Genomic DNA, 24,020 nt, shown 5'->3' with positions numbered 1-24,020 from the left:
GCAAGAACTACTGGACCGATTTTCATGAAACTCGGTGGACGTGTGTAGCACGGGCCAACTTAGAACCTGTTCCATTTTGGAGCGGAACCAAATCACGGAACTTAGAGCTTCCTGTGTGAGGGCACTATGGGGTTTTCTGGATGTCCATGAATGAAAGTGCTTAGGGGCCCTTCTACTCTTCACACAGAGTTTAGAAATACTATGCACTAAAAATGAATAAGACATAACATTTTATATATTCACATTCATGATGAAAATATGTTTCCACTCCTTCATTATCACAAAGGAACATGCATCATGGGTGGAGGAGCCCTTGATTCCCCCTCTCTCTTTCTCCCTTTTTACCCTCTCCCTCTCCCTTTCTCCCTTTATGCCTCTTCCTCTCCCTTTCCCTTTCTCCCTCTCTCCCTCTCCCTTTCTCCCTCTCTCCCTCTCCCTTTCTCCCTCTCTCTCTCCCTTTCTCCCTCTCTCTTTCTCCCTCTCTCCCTCTCCCTTTCTCCCTCTCCTTTTCTCCCTCTCTCTTCCTCTCTCCCTCTCCCTTTCTCCCTCTCTCTCCCTCTCTCTCTCTCCCTCTCTCTCTCCCTTTCTCCCTCTCTCTCTCTTCCTTTCTTCCCGTCTCTCCATGTTGAAAGCGGTTTCTAATTAATTTAGACGGAGTGAGCAGTAAACTGATTCCAGCCTGATCCTATTGTCCTGTCTTTGAAGCATTTAGACTTATATATTTCATTCTTATATATTATATATTTCCCCTTTCATAATCCCAGAAAAGGAGTCATTATAATAACTACCATTCTTGTGTTTGAAAAGACTAATTTCGTGTTCGTTTATCTGTAAGAATAAAAACCCTGTCCGTTTCAAGCAGCATGTCGCTGGTAGAACCGTGTGTTGAGTTAGGTAGAACCTGGTAGAACCGTGTGTTGAGTTAGGCTAATGAGAACAGATGAAGATTCGCCATATCCTAATTGCTGCCATCTTTGATGTCCATAATCTACATGACGACAACAGACTCTCAGTTAAGCTGCCATTCTTCGACGGGACGGCGCGGAGATGAGCGAGGCCCTCCTCACTGGTATCCTCCTCCGTGATGGTGGAGAGATGCTTCCGGAACGGCCACGAACCACACAGCTCGGCCTCCTTCTGGGATTTCATAATGTGATTGTAGACCGCTGGTTCTCGCTGTCCCTCAGCGTTTTCTGCCCGACGACGGGCTCTTCGTTCTCTTCTGGCGGCGTGTGGACACGCCTCCCTCCACTCCCACTCCCACACAGCAATTATTGTGCATCTGGAAAGTAATCACACCCCTTCACTTTTTTCACATTTTGTTATGCTACAGCCTCATTCCAAAATGGATGCAATTATTTTTTTCCCTCATCAATCTACAGACAATTAGTCTGGCGTCGCCAGCCTGGTCTCGCCAGCTCACATTTTATTTCACTTCGCAGATCAGTCTGGAAATCCAGCCTTTCCAACGGAATCCGCTCAAATGGAGATTTGTTTGTGCCAATCACAACCGTTTATCTAACATGGGGCGGGTTTAATAAGATGACGCAACACAGGAGCGCCGTAGAGGCATTTTCGCCGATTGGTTGTAGGTCTATCCAATTGCGTCCAGAGGCATTTTGATCTACGCCCGTTGGCAACGCCCCTTTGGAATCGGAAAGCAACTGTGAGTTTCCAAACCCTTCGCATTATTGCGAATTCAGTCTGGCGAAGCCAGGCTAACACACAATACACCATAATGACAAAGTGAAAAAAGTGTTTTTGATTTTTTATGCAAATGGTTAAAAATGTAAATAAAGAAATATCACATGTACTAAGTATTCACACCCTTTACTCAGTACTTTGTTGAGGCACCTTTGGCAGCAATTACAGCCTCAAGCCTTCTTGGGTATGATGCTACAAGCTTGGCACACCTGTATTTGGGGTATTTCTCCCATTCTTCTCTGCAGATCCTCTCAAGTTCTGTCAGGTTAGATGGGGAATGTCGCTGCACAGCTGTTTTCAGGTCTTTCAAGAGATGTTCAATCGGGTTCAAGTCTGGGCTCTGGCTGGGCCACTCAAGGACATTCACAGACTTGTGTCCCGGGCCTTTCTGTGCAGAGTTTGCATGTTCTCCCCATGTTCACAAGGGTTTCCTCTCAAAGAACCCAATATGAAAAACATGCAGAACAGATCGCTAATGCTGTCCGTCCCTGGTGAAGACGGACAGGAGCGCTTGGTTCGGCCCCGGGCGCGTCCCCTGAACACAGCCTACTGTCTGCTCCCGGCTGCCCTTAGGGGAAGGACGACGGGATGGGTGAAGAGCAGAGAACATTTCATCAGCGACTCTAAATGCATGTGTGTGTGTGTGTGTGTGTGTGTGTGTGTGTGTGTGTGTGTGTCGCCCATTTTCACGTGTGTAAAGAGTGTGCTTTGTGACGAATTAAGATTTATTGGAATCTAGGTGTCTAGGAGTGTCTGGCCTGAAAAACAGAGAAAAACCCAACGTCGGTCCGGCCTTGTTGAATAAAGGACTGTTTCCGAGGATTCACACCCTCCTCATCCCAGCGACTGCGATGACGTCTGCACATCTGACATGACGGGGGAGGTGTAAAAGCAGGAGAGCGAGAACGCTTCGCAGAAAAACCATCGATTTGAAACCCATCCATTGACCGATTGGTCCACCCAGGTGTCGGGGAAGGAGCTGTGTGTGATTCCGTTCTTATTAGGAGAACCTCTTTTACACTCGACACACCTCTCTCACATCAACCGATTCTGTCCATAAGTTTCCAAACAGGCGTTGCACCATTTCCTGAAATTAATTAGATCGGGAGACTGGATTAACAGACTGGCGGACTGAATTAACATTTAGCGGAGGAGAGATCTTTATTGCAGGTTGTTCAATTACTGCCTCAAAGCATGTTCCTTTCATGTCCCGTGATGACATGTTTGTCCCGCCTCACCAAAGTAGGAGGATGAGGCTTTGGGACAGCTGGGGGGGGGGCAGAGAGAGGGGGGGAGGAGAGAGAGAGAGAGGGGTGGAGAGAGAGAGAGAGGAGGAGAGAGAGGGAGAGAGGGGGAGAGAAAGAGAGAGAGAGGGGGAGAGAGAGGGGGAGAGAGAGGGAAGGAGAGAAAGAGAGGGGGAGAGAGAGGGAGAGAGGGGAGGAGAGAGAGGGGGAGGAGAGGACGAGATACAGGAGAAGGAGAGGGAGAGAGTTTGGAGAAGAGAGGGAGAGAGGAGGGGGCGAGAGAGAGAGAGAGTGAGAGGTGCGTAGAGAGCGGTGAAGAGAGAGAGACAAAGGGGAAGAAGAGAGAGTGAGCGAGGGAAGAGGAGGGGAAGAACAGGCAAAGCATACCTAGCCTCTCTACACACTGAATAGCAAAGCTGAGCATTGCAAAAATCATCATCCCTCCCGTGAGCTCTGAAGCTCTTCCTACGCCTTCCCACCACAGAAGAGGCCATTTTCCTTTCAGGCCAGATTCTTTCTCAGAATCGGATGTTTTGCATAACTATGAGTGAAGTCACCCTGATGTGGAACGACTCATAATATCGCATGTTTCAGGCCCACTTCACGCTGATGTAGATCAACACACAATACTGAATACTGAACCAGGCTCTCGCATTCCTCAAGAGAATTCGGACTAGCATCGCTGAAGACGACACTACTCATTCTCTCTCTCTCTCTCTCTCTCTCTCCCTCTCTCTTTCCTCTCTCTCTCTCTCTCTCTCTCTCTCTCCCTCTCTCTCTCCCTCTCTCCCTCTCTCTCTCCCTCTCTCTCTCTCTCTCTCTCCCTCCCTCTCTCTCTCTCTCCCTCTCTCTCTCCCTCTCTCTCTCTCTCTCTCTCCCTCTCTCCCTCTCTCTCTCTCTCCCTCTCTCTCTCCCTCTCTCTCTCTCCCTCTCTCCCTCTCTCTCTCTCTCTCTCCCTCTCTCTCTCTCTCTCTCTCTCTCTCCCTCTCTCTCTCTCTCTCTCTCTCTCTCTCTCTCTCTCTCTCTCCTGGGATCCAGACCGCTCTGACAGGTTGATCTCACAATGCTGCTTTTAAAGGACAATAGACTCCAACAACAACAGATCAATGCCGGGCCTGTCCTGCGAGTGGTGAAGGAGGATGTGTCTGCCCAGTGTGGTGAGGTTTAGTGTGAGAGTGGTCTTGACTCAACGGATGTAGGTTTTGGCAATAAACTTCGTCATTCGTTGTCACACTGCCCAATCAGTGGCGAGACTGGCGACGCAAATTAATCTGATTCGGGCCGAGAGATTATCTCGGCACCAATCAGATTCGATCCAGACTATTTTGTCGCGTCCGGGCCTGGCTCCGCCCAAGACGACTGTGATTGGTTCAAAGAAATACTGTGTTTCCCCCCCCCCCTATTGCAGAATGGTAATATGTCCGGCCAGACCTGTCTCCGGCGCTGGCACAGCGTAAACGAAGTGTGGAGATAGATCTGGCTATGTAGAAGTGTGGAGATAGATCTGGCTATGTAGAAGTGTGGAGATAGATCTGGCTATGTAGAAGTTTGGAGATAGGTCTGGATATGTAGAAGTGTGGAGATAGATCTGGCTATGTAGAAGTTTGGAGATAGGTCTGGTTATGTAGAAGTGTGGAGATAGATCTGGCTATGTAGAAGTGTGGAGATAGATCTGGCTATGTAGAAGTGTGGAGATAGATCTGGCTATGTAGAAGTGTGGAGATAGATCTGGCTATGTAGAAGTGTGGAGATAGATCTGGCTATGTAGAAGTGTGGAGATAGATCTGGCTATGTAGAAGTGTGGAGATAGGTCTGGCTATGTAGAAGTGTGGAGATAGATCTGGCTATGTAGAAGTGTGGAGATAGATCTGGCTATGTAGAAGTGTGGAGATAGATCTGGCTATGTAGAAGTGTGGAGATAGGTCTGGCTATGTAGAAGTGTGGAGATAGATCTGGCTATGTAGAATTGTGGAGATAGATCTGGCTATGTAGAAGTGTGGAGATAGATCTGGCTATGTAGAAGTGTGGAGATAGATCTGGCTATGTAGAAGTGTGGAGATAGATAGATCTGGCTATGTAGAAGTGTGGAGATAGATCTGGATATGTAGAAGTGTGGAGATAGATAGGTCTGGATATGTAGAAGTGTGGAGATAGATAGATCTGGCTATGTAGAAGTGTGGAGATAGATCTGGATATGTAGAAGTGTGGAGATAGATAGGTCTGGATATGTAGAAGTGTGGAGATAGATCTGGCTATGTAGAAGTGTGGAGATAGATCTGGATATGTAGAAGTGTGGAGATAGATCTGGCTATGCGAGTCTAGTGTGAGAGCAAAGGGTGGAATTCCATCATTTCTATACTATCACAGGCAGAAAGTAGCAAACAAGGGAACTCCAGGACATCCAGAGAGCTAGTTCCCACAAGTCTGGATCGGAGCGTATCCTGACACGTGGAACTACTTTTTTACCGGCGCATCGCCCATCAAGAACAGGCGACACAGCACATCTGAGATCACAACAGGATCCCGAGAAGTAGACCCTTCGATTTCATACTGTACATTGACCGGTGTTCCTCATGTCCAGGTCTAGCCCACTGGTAGCCCTTTAACACCAAAGTAACTCTGGTTCGTGAACCGGTCCGGTTCAGAATTCTTGGAACCTTGGTTCTACTGTATCTAGGGAACGGGACCGCGCTTCGACTAGTTTTGAGCGGGACCGTTGTACGTCATTATATCATCACGGTTCGCGCTGAAAAACCTACTATTTTTTGGTGCCGGTTCGGAACCAACTTTGGGGTTCCCGAACTCATTTATTTTTGGTCGAAATGCTTGGAACCGTTCAAAATTAGGTTCGCCAACCGGCACCGAACTGGTTCCTTCTAGGTGGAAAAGGGCTATGTGTGTCACCAGCTGTCCCCAATCAAGTCATCGACCCCCCTCCCTCTTTGCTCTCTGCATTTTGTTTCTCACTTCTGTTTGGCTGTTATACCTAGTTTACTCTGTTCTACCTAGTTTACTCTGTTAAACCTAGTTTACTCTGTTCTACCTAGTTTACTCTGTTCTACCTAGTTTACTCTGTTATACCTAGTTTACTCTGTTATACCTAGTTTACTCTGTTCTACCTAGTTTACTCTGTTCTATCTAGTTTACTCTGTTAAACCTAGTTTACTCTGTTCTACCTAGTTTACTCTGTTATACCTAGTTTACTCTGTTCTACCTAGTTTACTCTGTTCTACCTAGTTTACTCTGTTCTATCTAGTTTACTCTGTTAAACCTAGTTTACTCTGTTCTACCTAGTTTACTCTGTTCTACCTAGTTTACTCTGTTATACCTAGTTTACTCTGTTCTATCTAGTTTACTCTGTTAAACCTAGTTTACTCTGTTCTACCTAGTTTACTCTGTTATACCTAGTTTACTCTGTTATACCTAGTTTACTCTGTTCTACCTAGTTTACTCTGTTAAACCTAGTTTACTCTGTTATACCTAGTTTACTCTGTTAAACCTAGTTTACTCTGTTATACCTAGTTTACTATGTTATACCTAGTTTACTATGTTATACCTAGTTTACTCTGTTATACCTAGTTTACTCTGTTATACCTAGTTTACTATGTTATACCTAGTTTACTCTGTTATACCTAGTTTACTCTGTTATACCTAGTTTACTATGTTATACCTAGTTTACTCTGTTATACCTAGTTTACTATGTTATACCTAGTTTACTCTGTTATACCTAGTTTACTCTGTTAAACCTAGTTTACTCTGTTAAACCTAGTTTACTCTGTTATACCTAGTTTACTCTGTTAAACCTAGTTTACTATGTTATACCTAGTTTACTATGTTATACCTAATTTACTCAATATTTTCTAGGAGCTTATTGCTTGTTGCTAAATGTTTTCTGTGTTTTATTATGTGATATATATCCTAAATACTGGGGTATAGATAACATATAGTGGCCTACTATGTAGGTAACATGTCTGTAACTATTTTATCTAGTCTATTTATGATAGTGTTGCATTTCTTATAATGTAGTATTTCACATGCTTATTGTTCTGTTAAATGTTCCTATAGCTGATGCAATATCTTTATTTTTGCAGGAGCTTGCTTGATCGTCTTGTTGCGAGGTCAGGGAAGAATATTTTACAGTTCTCCTATTGGCTCAAATGGGTGAGCTGATTTTTGCTACCCTCAGGGAAATTAGTGGTACATTATACATACATACAGTACATTATACATACAGTACATTATATTTCTGACCGCAAATGGCCCGCGGGCCGGGAGTTTGAGACCCCTGATTTAGAATGAAGATTTAGAATGAAGATTTAGAATGAACATTTAGAATGAACATTTAGAATGAACATTTAGAATGAACATTTAGAATGAACATTTAGAATGAACATTTAGAATGAACATTTAGAATTAACATTTAGAATTAACATTTAGAATGAACATTTGAATTTTGTCAGCTCCAAAGCGGACATGTACATGAAATGCAAATGCTAATCACACTACAACACACAACAATTTTCATATTGTCTGAAATAATGCAGAAAAAAGTGGAAAATGAAAACGCTATTGTGGGATTGCATACAGTATTAGAATGAAGATAAGAATGAACATTTGAATGAACATTTGAATTTTGTCAGCTACAAAAGCAATGCATTACTTTGAAAATGAAATGTCAAATGGCTTTTCATTATCATTTTAATATTGACAGCGAATGTGCATACCAGGTACATGAAAACGCAAATGCAAATCAAACGACTGCATTTGAATTAGAATATTGACTGAAAGAATGCATGCAAAAGTGGAAAATGAAAATGCTATCCCAATTTGCATTAACATTTGAATTAAGTCAACAATATGCTTCCATACACACACACACAGGAGGAACTCTCTCTGGAGTTTGAGAGGTAGGAGCAAACTGTGACACACATACTGTACACAAAAACACACACACACACACACACACACGTTTGATGAGGATGAATTGAGTTGACAAACACACTCCCACACACACACACAAACACACACAGACACACACACACACACACACACACACTTCTAACAGGGGGTTCAGTGAGGTAAGACGATGCATTCTTCTTCCTGAACACGGTGTTAACCCCTGGTGTGCCAACATGCAGACCTCACAGAAACATGAGGACACACGAGTACCAGTACCTCCATGCAGCAGGACACCAGTGACCAGCAACCAGCAGTGACCAGCATGGCACCAGTGACCAGTAGTGACCAGCAACCAGCAGTGACCAGCATGGCACCAGCAGTGACCAGCAACCAGCAGTGACCAGCAGTGACTAGCAACCAGCAGTGACCAGCAATGACCAGTAGTGACCAGCACGGCACCAGTGACCAGCAACCACCAGTGACCAGCAGTGACTAGTAGTGACCAGTAGTGACCAGTAGTGACCAGCAGTAACCAGCTGTGACCAGCAGTGACCAGCGACCAGCATATAATGCATGATTATAATGATAATGTATGACAATTGTGTATGATAATAATGTATGGTAATATTGTATGATAATGTATGTAGGCTACTGTATGAAAATACTGAATGTATGATCTCTGTACATATAAGCAGAACAGATTACAGATTTAAATACATTTTGTAAACAAAATGTTGCAGTGTTTACACAGTTCTCATTTATTTGTATTGATACATTTTAAAAAGCAATGTCCACTTTTTAAAGTTATCTTTACTGATAAACACAGCTCTATTTACAAATGTCTTTATTCCAAGTATATATTTTATTTCCAGTATATATTCTATGCACATTTTTGTTTTGTATTTCACACTTGCTTTGGCAATGTCAACATGTTTCCCAAACCAATGAAGCCTCTTTGAATTGAGAGAGGGGGAGAGAGAAGGAGAGAGAGAGGGGGGGGGGGAGAAGGAGAGAGACAGAGAGAGAGAGAGACAGAGAGAGGGGGGAGAAGGAGAGAGAAAGAGAGGGGGAGAGAGAAGGAGAGAGGGGGGGGAGAGAGAAGGAGAGAGAGACAGAGAGTGAGAGAGAAGGGAAATCGCGAGAGGCAGGATGTAAAGAGAAAACACCATCTCTGCTCCAGGTGCGACTGAAAATCAATGGAAGTGCAGCAGCAGCCCCGTGGGCCGGCGGAGAGAGACGTGCTGCTTCACGCTCTAGATACCTCAGAGAGCGAACAGCACCATGGGATATGAGCAACCAGTGATTGCTGGCCGGGGGGTTGGGGTTTAGACCGCCGACCTGGATCTCGGCAAATCCGAGTCTTGAAATCGTCTGAAATATTTGAGCTGCGTTTGATTGAGCTCGTTTGGGCGTGACAGACCCACTGGAGCGGTCTGACAGGGTACAGCCTCGGACCATGATGCCCGCTCTGACAGGCTTAAACAGGCTGTGTACCGTCTGAACAGATGTTCCACATCTACAGCAAGAGCTTCCACTGGACGCTGCTCTCCCAGCCGGACCACGTTTACACCCTTTACGCCGACGATCTCGTGATCCGTTCGAACGACCGCTCCAACGCGCAGGCTAAGACTGACAGGCTCGACGACTTCGCCGGGCGGGTTGGACTCAGCGTCAACACCTCCGAAACCCGAGTGGTTTCGACAGTAATCTCCAGCCCCACAGCAGCTATCCTTGCAAATGGGGTTTGTGGAAGAATTTATCTCCCTGGGCAGCCTCATTAGTTAGGGCGGCAGAGACAAAAAGACATCAACGCCGGGCTGGGAAAGGCTCAGCATGCCTTCTGTGCTGTATGATAATGTACGACGATGATGTATGATAATGCTGCATGATAATGTATGATAATAATGTATGATAATGCATGACGATAATGTATGATAATGCTGTATGATAACGTATGACAATAATGTATGATAATGTACGACAATGTTAATACTGAATGATAATGTATGATAATACTATGATAATGTATGATAATAATGTATGGTCATGTATGATCATGCTATGATAATACTGTATGATACTATGTGATAATGCTGTATGATAATGTATGATAATGCTATATGATCATATAAATTAAATAGGGAACAACCCAATCTGGTTGAGGGGACAGAGCAGACTGGTGAATGGAATCAGCTGTTCAGATGTAAAACCAGTAACGTACAGTAATCGCTGGCTGCTCTAGCACTTATCTCACCAGGGTTTCTCCAGGCTGTGTGGTTAGGATTAGGGTGAGCTATATAACCACCAGCTCAGTGGCCTTAGAGTGTCTGCCCTGAGATCGGGAGGTCGTGGGTTCAATCCCCGGCCGAGCCAAAGACTACCAAAGACTATAAAAAATGGTACCCAACGCCTCCCTGCTTGGCACTTAGCATCAAGGGTTGCAGGGGGTGTGCTTGTACATCAAGCTACCTCACGCTAAAGAATCAAGAGATAGTGGCCCTTAGGGCCGCTAGGCTCGAGAACTATTGGTTCTCAAGGCTACTTACTTAGCTATATAACACGCAACCAGTACCCACATAGTTTACATAAACACACATACACACATGCAGTACACACACACACACACAGTATGAATATGAATTTGCTGGATGTCCACTATCAGCTCTAAGCAGACTGATGTGCAGGTGATTTCCCAGAACACCCCCTGACACTACAGACATTATTCAGATATTCAATATTCCTTCAACCACAGGAGGTAGCATGGCTGTAAACATTCAGCTCATACTCTTTGATGAGGCACGTCAGAGGGGCTTAGAAATAACATCAGCGTGGCATTGTGCAGTTATCAGACATGGCCAGACCCAGGAAGACTGAGAGGCTCATCTCTCCCCCACATGGGATTAGGGCAAACCGAGAGTCCCTGAGGTCTAATCTCTCTCCTCCGTGGGATTAGGACAAGCAGACCTTGGGAGTGGGAGAGGAACGTGATGCACAGGAGGGAATCTCCCAGCATGCATTTCACCCAACTGCAGTTTCCGACCTCCGGATTACAGACCGTTTTACTAGGATCTCAAAAACACCGAACTGCCATGTTACAAATCCTGTTGTTGATCCCAACGTATTGAACTAGATATATCAGTGGAAACGATACAGGGGCTTTCAACGTAACCATGATAAATCAAATCAATGTTGACACAAGGGGGTCGCCACGGTACTGTGTCATGGTTCTCAATACTCGTATTTAAAACATGATCTTTACCCAGCTCTACAACGAAAACACACTTCTGTCTCCTGTTTACAGCACAAGTGGTACGGACAGGGGCGTTCCTATACATTAAATGGTAAATGGACTGCACTTATATAGCGCTTTTCCACCTTAGCGGCACTCAAAGCGCTTTACAATGGCCTCTCATTCACCCATTCACACACACATTCACACACCAATGGCGGTAGCTGCCATGCAAGGTGCTAACCTGCTCATTGGGAGCAATTTACATTAACAATCTCTGTGGGCCCCACAACTTTTTCTGTCCCCCCCTCCCCCTGAGACGGCTCTCTCCCCCACCCCCTGCCAAATTCTTGACACTTTAATGGTAAATGGTATATGGACTGCACTTTTATAGCGCTTTTATCCAAGCGCTTTACAATGGCCTCTCATTCACCCATTCACACACACATTTACACACCAATGGCGGTAGCTGCCATGCAAGGTGCTAACCTGCTCATTGGGAGCAATTTGGGGTTCAGTGTCTTGCCCAAGGACATTTCGACATGTGGACAGGAGGAGGCGGGATTCGAACCGCCGACCCTACAATCATTGGACGACCCGCTCTACCACTGAGCCACAGCCTCAGCCACAGCACTTGGCAGCCCTGTCAATCCTACCAAATGCTACCAAAACCTACCAAAAATCCTCCAGGATTTTCAAGGGCCCCCTCCCTACTGGGCCCCTGGGTAGTCAGTTCCACCCCCCCCCCCACCCCCGGAACGCCCATGGGCAAGGGTGTTCACTTTTGCTATTGTCACAGTCTCATTGCTTAGTGTGCAGAAATGACTGTTAGATGAGTGGAGGAAAATGCCATCACTAAGTCTGCGTGTTAAAGTAGTGCCTGTTGCTCTTCACTGTTTCCTCTGTAGTTACCATAACATAGGTCCTCTGGAACCCCTGTTACAGGAGTGTGTATTAGTATATAAGATCGTATTGGATTGGATTTGCCTTCTCGCTATTGTCTTGTATTTTGTTCTGTCCTGTCTTGTCCTTTCACCTTGTTTATTTATTGTTTATTTACTGTCAAAACAAATTCGTCATATGTGAAAACCTACCTGGTCAAAATAAATCTGATTCTGATTCTGAATCTACTTCTGGCTCTGATTCTGGTTGTGGTTGGGATTCCTTTATTTGACCAACTTCCATCTTGGTTTGCTTATGATTAAAGACATCACTAGTAAAATCCTGAACAGGTGATCTTCAATTTCGCAACAATTCACACGTGCATTAGGTGTGAATCACAGCATGGGATTATAGTGTACGGCACACCTACCTTTGCATATTTGTGGAAATACTTTTTAAAATAATTGTGTATGTACTTTTCTGTTCATGATTGTTGTTGTCTGAACCAATGGGCTGTTCATAAATATGCAAGTCCCGCCCACCTGACACTCCAGACAGACCCAAGCCATCACTAAGTCCATTTGAAAGTATAATAATATACTAATAATGTGACTGTGGTCTGATGCTTGGGCAAATTCAGTTTTGTACAGGTGTACAAAAAATACTCTCTCTCTCTCAGTCTTCTCTCACCCCATCTCTCTCTCCATATCTCTCTCCCTATCTTTTACTCTCTCTCTCTCCATCCATCCCATCTCTGTCTCTCCATCTCTTTCTCTCACCCATCTCTCTCTCCATATCTCTCTCCCTATCTTTTATTCTCTCTCTCCATCCACCACATCTCTGTCTCTCCATCTCTTTCTCTCACCCCATCTCTCTCTCCATATCTCTCTCCCTATCTTTTACTCTCTCTCTCCATCCACCCCATCTCTGTCTCTCCATCTCTTTCTCTCCCCCCTCTCTCTCTCTCTCTCTTTCTCTCTCGTGCTATGATTTGAAACTATTTGACATAGACTCTCTCACCCTCTCTCGATCCTTCTGCCCCCTCCCCCTCTCTCTCTGAAATAATGTTTATTTTAGGATCTGGGTGGCAGGACCCCCTGGCCTGCTGGATCAAGGGAACAGCTGCACCTCTTAGCGCCCCCCTCCAGTGATGCCACCCTGTCCCCCACCCAGATAATCACTTCCAACTAGGGCTGGGTATCGATTCGAATTTAAAGAATAGATTTGATTCCGATTCACAAGGTTCAGAATCGATTATCACGATTCAATTCGATTCGATTCGATTCAATATCGATTCGGTTAGTGTTACTAAAACCTGTTTTTTTTTAGCTGTAACCTTAATTACATGACTGCCAAGTTATGCAACACATCAGTACTAGGGCTGGGTATCGATACTGATTTCCAAAAATGAATGAATGAATGAATGAATGAATCATTGAATGAATTAATGAACTATTCATTCCTTAATTTATTCATTCATTCATTAAATAAAAGATTGATTTGAGGATTTATGAATCGATTCTGAATCATTGGATTAACCCTAAACCTAACCCTAACCCTAACCCACTTACCCTAACCCCACCCCTACCAGCACAGCTAACCACTTACCCTAACCCCACCCCTGCCAGCACAGCCAACCACTAACATTAACCCCACCCCTACCACAGCTAACCACTAACCCTAACCCCACCCCTGCCAGCACAGCTAACCACTAACCCTAACCCCACCCCTGCCAGCCCAGCTGACCACTAACCCTAACCCCACCCCTGCCAGCCCAGCTGACCACTAACCCTAACCCCACCCCTACCAGCACAGCTAACCACTAACCCTAACCCCACCCCTGCCAGCACAGCTAACCACTAACCCTAACCCCACCCCTGCCAGCACAGCTAACCACTAACCCTAACCCCACCCCTACCAGCACAGCTGACCACTAACCCTAACCCCACCCCTACCAGCCCAGCTAACCACTAACCCTAACCCCACCCCTGCCAGCACAGCTAACCACTAACCCTAACCCCACCCCTGCCAGCACAGCTAACCACTAACCCTAACCCCACCCCTGCCAGCACAGCTGACCACTAACCCTAACCCCACCCCTACCAGCCCAGCTGACCACTAACCCTAACCCCACCCCTGCCAGCACAGCTAACCACTAACCCTAACCCCACCCCTGCCAGCACAGCGAGGGACTCACGGTGTCACCTGACCTGGCAGAGATGGCCTCTGGTGTCAGGTGTGTTAGGTGGCCATGGCGTCTACAACCCTGAAAATATGAAATATATGGACTTATATATGCACACACGGTTAGAGTCCAGGAAGGTTCAATTCAGTCAATTCAGGGAAATGAAAATTGGAAAAAAAAATGTTTATTGAAAATATAAATTATTTGAAAATGAAAAATAAAAGCATTTTGTGTTGCTTATGTGAAACCCTGGCAGTGTGAGTGTTTTGGGGCTGCCAGTATACAGAGATGTGAAGGCCTTGAAAGTGTGGGGTCACTTATGTGCCATGATCCATCTCCCTGCCACCTGTCACAACACATTATTGGACTGGACAGAATCCTGTGTGTGTGTGTGTGAGTGTGTGTGTGTGTGTGTGCGTGTGTGTGTGTGTGTGTGTGTGCGTGCGTGCGTGCGTGTGTGCGTGCGTGTGTGCATGCAAATGTTTACGTGTGTGTGTATGTGCGTGCATCCGTGCATGTGTGTTTGTGCATGTGTGTGCGCGCGTGTGTGTGTGTGTGTCTGTGTGCGCACGCATCCGTGCATGCGTGTGTGTATTCCATGCTAACGACATACTCTGTAACACACAGTCGCCGTACGAAAGGACGTTCCGATCACACGCTCTTCCAGAACGCCATCAGCTCGAAACAATAAGGTCAGGAAGATGGACTGGAGTCTAAATGAGCTATTTTCCCCAAACAGGCGAGAGCTAGCTATTACCCTGGTGCTATGATGACTCTAGTGGTGGCGTGCGCTGTGCTCTCCAGCCCAGAGTCCTTCACCGCCCACCCACTTGTCACTGCTGATGGCTGATTATCAATCACTCCAACACAAACTCCTAAATGCATGAACATGCCTTCTGGGGGGGGATCTGAGCCCAACGCACAAAGACAAGCAGTGTGACAGAGCTGTGAGGCTATATCAAAGGCACCTGGTGCTGCTCTATTTTGCTCTACTCTTCTCCGCTCTTCTCTGCTCTACTCTGCTCTACTCTACTCTACTCTGCTCTTCTCTGCTTTATTCTGCTCTACTCTGTATTGTACTGCTCTGTTACACGGTGCTCTATATTGTACTTCTCTGTTACACGGTGCTCTATACTGTACTGCTCTGTTACACGGTGCTCTATATTGTACTGCTCTGTTACACGGTGCTCTATACTGTACTGCTCTGTTACACGGTGCTCTATATTGTACTGCTCTGTTACACGGTGCTCTATATTGTACTGCTCTGTTACAGGGTGCTCTATATTGAACTGCTCTGTTATAAGATCTTCTATACTCTGCAGTTCCTGCTCCTCCCTACTCTATACTCTAGCTAGGAGTAGAGGGGAGAGAGAAGCAGAGATTAGAGGAGAGAGAAGCAGATTAGAGGAGAGAGAAGCAGATTAGAGGAGAGAGAGAAGCAGAGATTAGAGGAGAGAGAGAAGCAGAGATTAGAGGAGAGAGAGAAGCAGAGATTAGAGGAGAGAGACAGAGATTAGAGGAGAGAGAGAAGCAGAGATTAGAGGAGAGAGAGAAGCAGAGATTAGAGGAGAGAGAGAAGCAGAGATTAGAGGAGAGATAAAAAGATTAGAGGAGAGAGAAGCAGATTAGAGGAGAGAGAGAAGCAGAGATTAGAGGAGAGAGAGAAGCAGAGATTAGAGAGAGCGGGGTGGAAAGGTGGAAGAGGCGTGTGCCAAATAGCAGACAAACAAGAGACTGTCATCCAATCCATTGATTCCACTTTGTGACTTTAACCTTTACAAACTTCCAGAGGGCCGCTGCACATTCATAAACGGTGCACTGCACACAAGATACAGACAGGAGGGTTTTTTCATTTTGTACAAGATGTACAAAACAAGATGTCTAGAGAGTTTCAGAGAGAGGAGGTGAAATTGGAATGTCTGCCTGGATTCTGAGTACTGCCTGTGTCAAGCACAGGAAATCAAGCAGTCAAGTGAACACTCGACAGTTTGAACTCGACCTTCGGGTGTTAACTCTGCTCTGTGGGGCGCTAAGATTTGCAAGCTTCCTGGGCGTAAGTGACCATTACAACGACCAAATATTTTGGTCTTTTTTGTTTAGCTAATTTACAGCAAAAATACAATTGTATGTATATTTCTATCAGGTGGGTAATATGAAAGTTGGGGTGAAACATCTCCAAATTTATGTGACAAACTGGGTATCAAACCACGGTCTCAAAGGACTATGTCCCTCGACAACATCTGCTGCAGCTGTACGCTTTAATGAGAAAACCATAACCCTGACCCTAACGGCTCGGTCCAACACGCCGTCAATAACACAGCCGCTCAGTTAACCCAACCCTTTTCATGGTTTGTTTTACGACTTGGGAGTGTGAATGAACGGAGTGTGTCGGTGTGTCGGTTGACGCTGTGTGTCTGCCCCCCCCCCTCCGCCCCGCCCCTCCCTCCGCCCCTTGCCCAGGGCCAACAGCTGAGGTACCACGTTATGTCCTGTCAGCTCTGAGAATGTGTTTTGCTGCGCTATAAAATATTAAGAGAGCCATAACAAGAAGCGTCTTTCCGTCTCCGGCCTGGGAGTGGTGCCTGGGAGGACGATGGGCGAGGCCGGCTGCGCCAGCTCGCTGCTAATGAACCGGTCGGCGAGCTCATGCTTCAGAGAGAGGGGAGGAGAGAAGCTCTTCAGCAGTAATACGGCGTCTAACCCAATTAAACACAGCCGACTCTAATTAGATCTGTTCCAGAGGCTTAGAACCTGAAACCTGACCAGGCGTTACTCTGTGTAGTAACTTTAACTTCTGCACAAATTGTTGTGTTCATAACCGTTTCCACAGAGATGCAATGGTCTCTCTGTGTGTGTGTGCGTGTGTGTCTGTTTGTGTGCGTGCGTGCGTCTGTATGTGTGTGTGTGTGTGTGTGTGCGCTCGTGTGTCTGTTTGTGTGTGTGTGTGTATGTGTGTGTGTGTGAGAGAGAGAGAGAGTAGCCTATATGTATGTGTGTGTATGTGTGTGTGTGTGTGTCTCTGTGTGTGTGTGAGAGAGAAAGAGAGAGAGTATATGTATGTGTGTGTGTGTGTGTGTGTGTGTGTGTGTGTGTGTGTGTGTGTGTGTGTGTGTGTGTGTGTGTGTGTGTGTGTGTGTGTGTGCATGTGCATGTGTGTGTGTGTGTGCCTTCATGTAACTACATGACTAACTTCATGAGGATGTAATTGGACAACAGGTAGGCTAAAGCAAGTGTGCCTTCTAGTGGTGGTTTCAAGTAGTCCTGGGAGAGATGTGAGGGCGTGAGCGATGCTGAGGAGAGTAGAACACACACTTACGATAGAAGACATATTCTGTGTAACTTGACCAGATCTTGTCCTCCGTGTGTTGGTTGACGAACGAAGCTGTGACCGAGGAGTTACAGGCCACCATCTGGAACCCACATTCCGACAGCATGTCAAAAGATCTCTCTAGGTGTTTGAACTTCAGGTAAAAGCGGGAAGTGTAACGATCCGGTGTCCGGTCCGGATCCCTGCTCTCATTCAAAGTTTCCCCGAAAACCTCCTTGGCCAGGGCGACTCGACCGCAGATCAGGATCCGCGGGACCCTCCTGAACTTTGACTCTGTCTGAGTCTCACGGGCCATCGGGCAGGAGCCGCGGTACCCCACCGTAATGAAGCCACATTTTCGGTCAGCAGGCACGAGAGATGACGGCGGACACGTCCTATGGTCGCTGCCTTGAGATCCATCTTCGTAGTCACTGTGGAAGTAGTCGTCTGGGCTGTGTTTGGAGTCGTCGGGGGTCAAGAGTCTGACCAAATCTGGCAGTTGGAAGTATTCCGCCTCTTTTCTAAGCCTCCCTTTCTCGGGGAAATGGTCGGGAAGCACAACTTGTTTGTCTCGGAGGTAGTCCAGGACATATCGAAATAAAAATCCATCTCTGTCGATGAAATAGCGTCCTTTAGGATCCCGCGCTAAGTCGTTTGTGGCGTCTTTCTTGGGGGTGAATATTTTGCCCAGCAATGAATTTGGGGTGGCCACCAGCGTGGCATGACGCGTGTAATACACCTGCCCACCCACGTTCAATTCAACCACATCTGGGAAAGTATTCTGAACAGATCCTTGGTCTTTGGGCGTAGGGTTAGTCCTACAGCTTCCACTCAATGCCATCGTTTCCGTCATGGCTGACTAAAATCCCCCCTCCCCAACGAATTCTAGATAAAAAATCTGAACTGATGTCCAAAAGTTGTTCTCGATGTTGAGTTGAATACAAACACGATATATTGGTGCCTTATATTACGAGCAAACGCACAGTGCAACACATTTAACATTGATAGGCTATACAATTGTAATAAACTCAGTCATTCACCCACGAGCGGCAGCAGCAGTGGTCGAGTTTAGAGTGGAAGCCTAGATCACGGTCCACGAGCCTCTCTGTAACAAATGACAGATCTGGAAATTCAAAAATCGATTTTCAGAGTAGAAAAAAAAAAAACATTGCACAGAATTGCACCTTGCACCACTTGCTCTGGTTTCCTAACCGCGGGGGAATACCGACAAAAAATACCGGAGGTTCAGATGACCACGGCCGCGCGGTCACATCAAACAGAACCGTCAGAACGGGACAGAGCCCCTTGCTTCTGTTCCGCTCCCTCCAGCCAAACCAAAAGATGCATCGATCTGCATGCAATACAGAAATCCAGGCTGCAACAAATAAGAAGTCGATCACCAACTTATGTATGACGCTGTGCAAATAGGTTCGGTTAGTAGCGATGCTTTAGTACCAACTTCCTTTGCAAAAAACATGACGGGCTGAATCAGAATGGCTCCTTCTGATTAGAAACTTCACAGAGGTTGTACAACATCCCGCCCCGGAAAGTCCTCTTGTGCGGTGGCTTATTCTTGAGAAGTCCTCACACGAACTAGACTGAATCAGTCCCACATTCTCCCCGGCGGCTGGGAGGCTGGCGCTGTCCGAGGTGCTGAAACGACTCTCCCCTCTCCCGGTCCGCTTCCAGTAGGGTGGTGCCTCGTACGGGGGGAGAAAAAAAAACCTCTCAGCTGATGTTGCCTCGGCAGTGAGGGATAAACCATAATGGATAATAAAGAATTACATCATCTTAAAGGAGTACTGGCTGGAAACTACTGCAACTGATGATAGTGTAGCCACCAACAGATTTGTTTTCTTCCGACCAGCCTATATATTTCAACAGCCGAGTTAGATCCGTCCAAGTTATTGCTGATAGATTTTGAGAATGTTATAGCCTGTAATTGCCTACATATTTATATTTCTTATACAAGCTATAGCCTGAGATCAGTCAACAAAACTGATAAATGACCATTGATGCGTCGATTTATAAGCTCCAGGCTGTGTTGCAGTTTGTTGAGCCACAAGGACAAGGTAGATTGTTCTGAGTCTACTGGTGGACGTCATGGATTAAAAATGCTAACTTCCACGTCTGAGATGTCACGTTATTATAATTATGCAATAGCGCCTCTCGCTGTTGGCTCAACGATCCGAAATAGAGCGCTATGGATGGATACATGGTGACTCTTGGGTAGGCTAGTACGTCACATCCCATTAATAATACATCGAATTTATAGAGTGCATTTCCAGATGCTCAAAGCGGTATTAGAGGGTAGAGGATGGTAATATGCTGTTCAATTTTGGATAGTAACATCATAACAGCCTATCCACGTGTTCCTCGGACAGTGGTAGAGACCTCTGTGCACTCACATGGAAGTAGGCCATAGCTAGCATCATAAATACATGAGGCAGCCTCTCCCCTGAGCTGCTGTTTAAAGGGGCATTACGACGTGTAGGGCGGAATTCGGGGAGGGTGGTGGAGGGGTGTAATGTAACAGAGTGGAAACGTGAAGTAGGCCTAGCCGGTGACACTCACTCCTCAAAGGAGTGCTGACAAGCCCTCCAAGATGGACGTCCCTATTGGTGTAACTGTCGGCGCATAGCCTACACCCAGGCTCTAGTCCCACTCTGGGCATGCCGAAACATTTTGGTTACAGTAGCATGGGCCTAGGAAGAGCCATTCTATGGCGGTAACCCTTGTGTCAGTCCTGTGATATCTAAGCTATAGCCAGCTTAATCATGCCATGGCTTGATGCTGAAGCTCAAATGCTTTGAATTAGCTAGTTGCTCGTAGCTGGCTAGATTACTGCTGTTGGTCCTGTCATATCTATAGCTAGCTAGCTAGGTAGCTGAGGTATCGGAGAGCAGAGCTAACACAGCTGTGTCACACCCACCCGTTCAGCTAACCCCAGCTGTGTCACACCCACCCGTTCAGCTAACCCCAGCTGTGTCACACCCAGCCGTTCAGCTAACCCCAGCTGTGTCACACCCACCCGTTCAGCTAACCCCAGCTGTGTCACACCCACCCGTTCAGCTAACCCCAGCTGTGTCACACCCACCCGTTCAGCTAACCCCAGCTGTGTCACACCCACCCGTTCAGCTAACCCCAGCTGTGTCACACCCAGCTGCTCATTAACTGTAACGGTGATGTGCCACCAGTATATCTTTTGACATTTCTCTCTCTAAGTATCGGTACCCTAATGTTACTGCACTGATGACATGCATTCATGTGCAGGGGTAATGTCATTGTACCCCTACATGCTGAGGATACATTCATGTGCGGGGGTAATGTCATTGTACCCCTACATGCTGATGATACATTCATGTGCGGGGGTAATGTCATTGTACCCCTACATGCTGATGATACATTCATGTGCGGGGGTAATGTCATTGTACCCCTACATGCTGATGATGCATTCATGTGCGGGGGTAATGTCATTGTACCCCTACATACTGATGATACATTCATATGCGGGGGTAATGTCATTGTACCCCTACATGCTGATGATACATTCATGTGCGGGGGTAATGTCATTGTACCCCTACATGCTGATGATACATTCATGTGCGGGGGTAATGTCATTGTACCCCTACATGCTGATGATACATTCATGTGCGGGGGTAATGTCATTGTACCCCTACATGCTGATGATACATTCATGTGCGGGGGTAATGTCATTGTACCCCTACATGCTGATGATACATTCATGTGCGGGGGTAATGTCATTGTACCCCTACATGCTGATGATACATTCATGTGCGGGGGTAATGTCATTGTACCCCTACATGCTGATGATATATTCATGTGCGGGGGTCTGCGCCTCCCTGAGTGCCTTTCTACTTTGGAAATAGCATCATTACATTTGCCACTCAGTCGATGCATGGAATTTTTTGCATAACCAAAATACGGCTAACCGCTAACATATGTAGCCGGTATGAATGATTCATTCACTCATCACTCATTCACTCACTCACTCAGGGAGAGCAAGGCATTTACTGCACAGCGAAACGAATGAGGGAACAGGTCGAGGTACATTTCAACTACAAACAAATAAATCAAGGCGGACGGCCATTTATCTTTATCAGAGGCCGTAGAGCTTCAAATAAGCAGCTGCTGAACATCCCGCCCGCCACTGGCTCCCTGACAAGCGCCGGCTCCTTGGAGTGGACTTAATGGACACGACAATGGGCTCTGAGAGAATTGCCCCCTGCCTACATACCTCCGTACCTCCATTCATCTGCCTGTCATGGCTTAATCATTCACATCGGAACATTAGTCTGTGTGTGTGTGTGTGTGTGTGTGTGTGTGTGTGCGTGTGTGTGTGTGTGTGTGTGTGTGTGTGTGTATAATTGTTTGTTGCTGATTATCATATTGATTTAGTATGAGACTGAACATGTGTATGTTATTTATTACTATTTTGTGTTATTATTATTATTATTATTATTATTATTATTATTATTATTACATCTGTGTATGATATCTGGTATATGTTTGAGGGATGATGAGAGGAATAATATGTGCTATTCTGGTACACTCCTTTTGTACGGTTGACCTGACTAAACAGCTCTGACTAATCTAAGAGCTAAAATAGTGAGGCCTAGCTCGCCCTGACGCACCCCAGCAAACCCAGAAAACCCAGCAAAGCGTTACCGTGTATGCCTGTGTGTATTATGCCTGCTTGGACTCGTAAGTGCATGTGGACTCCTGCCAAGATGAATCCCTTTCTGCGGCTCATCCGTGCTGCAGGCCTGCTCTCGCCTTTTCTCTTTCCTTCTCTCTGTCTCTCCTCGTCTCTCCTTCTCTCTCTCTCTCTCTCTCTCTCTCAGCCCACTGCACTAGCAGGAGGGGAGGAGAGGTGGTGCCACATGGGAGGGAGGAGATTCAGGTGGAACAGGAGCCTTGAAGCAAAAAAAGAAGATTCTAGATGAGGGAAGCAGATAGCACAGATGGCAGCATGTCTTGTCGTTTAGTACTTATCAGTGAGGCTGATAAGGGGCCTTTGGGGGAATTGTGTCTTTGAGATAAAGCAATAGGGCTGTCGACGGCCTGGTGGTGGAGCTGAGGGAGAAGCCTGACGTCACGACCTGTCCCTCTGTCTCTGTCTGTCCCTGTCCCTGTCCTCTACCCGTCCCTGTCTCTATCTGTCTCTGTCCCTGTCCTCTACCCGTCCCTGTCTCTGTCTGTCCCTGTCTCTGTCCTCTACCAGTCCCTGTCCCTGTCTCTGTCCCTGTCTCTGTCCCTGTCTCTGTCCCTGTCCTCTACCCGTCCCTGTCTCTGTCTGTCCCTGTCTCTGTCCCTGTCCTCTACACGTCCCTGTCTCTATCCGTCCCTGTCTCTGTCCCTGTCCTCTATCCGTCCCTGTCTCTGTTCCTCTCTCTATCTCTGTCTCTCTTTCTCTCTCTGTCCCTATCTCTCTGTCCCTGTCTCTCTGTCCCTGTCTCTGTCCCTCTCTCTGTCCCTGTCTCTGTCCTGTCCCTGTCTCTGTCCCTGTCTCTGTCTCTGTCCCTATCTCTGTCTTGTCTCTGTCCCTGTCTCTGTCCTGTCCCTGTCTCTGTCCCTGTCTCTGTATCTGTCTCTGTCTCTGTCCCTGTCTCTGTCCTGTCCCTGTCTCTGTCCCTGTCTCTGTATCTGTCTCTGTCTCTGTCTCTGTCTCTGTCTCTGTCTCTGTCTCTGTCTCTGTCCCTCTCTCTGTCCCTCTCTCTGTCCCTGTCTCTGTCCCTGTCTCTGTCCCTCTCTCTGTCCCTCTCTCTGTCTCTGTCTCTGTCTCTGTCCCTGTCTCTGTCCCTCTCTCTGTCCCTGTCTCTCTGTCTCTGTCTCTGTCTCTGTCCCTGTCTCTGTCCCTGTCTCTCTGTCCCTGTCTCTCTGTCTCTGTCTTGTCTCTTTCCCTGTCTCTGTCCTTGTTCCTCTCTCTGTCCCTCTCTCTGTCTCTGTCTTGTCTCTGTCCGTCTCTGTCCGTATTCCTCTCTCTGTCCCTGTTGTTGTCTCTGTCCCTGTCTCTGTCTCTGTCCTTGTCCTTGTCCCTGTCCTTGTCCTTGTCCTTGTCCTTGTCCTTGTCCTTGTCCTTGTCCTTGTCCTTGTCCTTGTCCTTGTCCTTGTCCCTGTCCTCATCAATTCAAGCTTCCACACAAGAACAACACAATATATTAGGCCTGTCCCAGCCACCATGGGGACAAACCTCACCTGTGGAGGACAGGAGGACTCATTCATTCTTTGGGACTGTTGCCCTAGTTTTGCAGTTGTGCGTTAAAACTAGCTGTTCTTAATGTTCATAGTCAGTCAATAATGTTGAATATACGGTGCCATTTCCTTTACAGTAATTCATGTTTTATCTGTGCATGCTTGCCTACATGCATATGAGTATTGTGTCTGCAGTGTGTGTGCGTGCGTGTGTGTGTGTCTTTGTCTGTGAGTGTGCATGTAATAATAATAATAATAATAATAATAACTTTCATTTATATAGCGCCTTTCATAAAACCCAAGGTCGCTTTACATAGGGGCAGAACAGACAAGAGACAAACATGGTAGACATGT

At 46.5% G+C, this 24,020-nt stretch overlaps 1 protein-coding gene across 1 annotated transcript in view; it reads right to left on the bottom strand.

The window, feature by feature from the left end:
• The window catches only part of kctd16b (potassium channel tetramerization domain containing 16b), a gene marked incomplete at both ends in the record, with an annotated part of 84,703 nt that extends 66,400 nt beyond the window's left edge, over positions 1–18,303 (bottom strand). Inside the window, one exon of the mRNA XM_084444458.1 lies at positions 17,460–18,303. Within this exon, the coding sequence (XP_084300584.1) occupies positions 17,460–18,303 (844 nt within the window). The remainder of the gene's footprint in view (positions 1–17,459) is intronic.
• Positions 18,304–24,020: the final 5,717 nt, after the last annotated feature.

Source organism: Borostomias antarcticus, assembly GCF_949987555.1.
Source record: "Borostomias antarcticus genome assembly, chromosome: 1".
NCBI classification, from domain to species: Eukaryota; Metazoa; Chordata; class Actinopteri; order Stomiiformes; family Stomiidae; genus Borostomias; species Borostomias antarcticus.
Note: the sequence above shows the minus strand (reverse complement) of the source record. Positions and strands in the feature narration are given on the sequence as shown.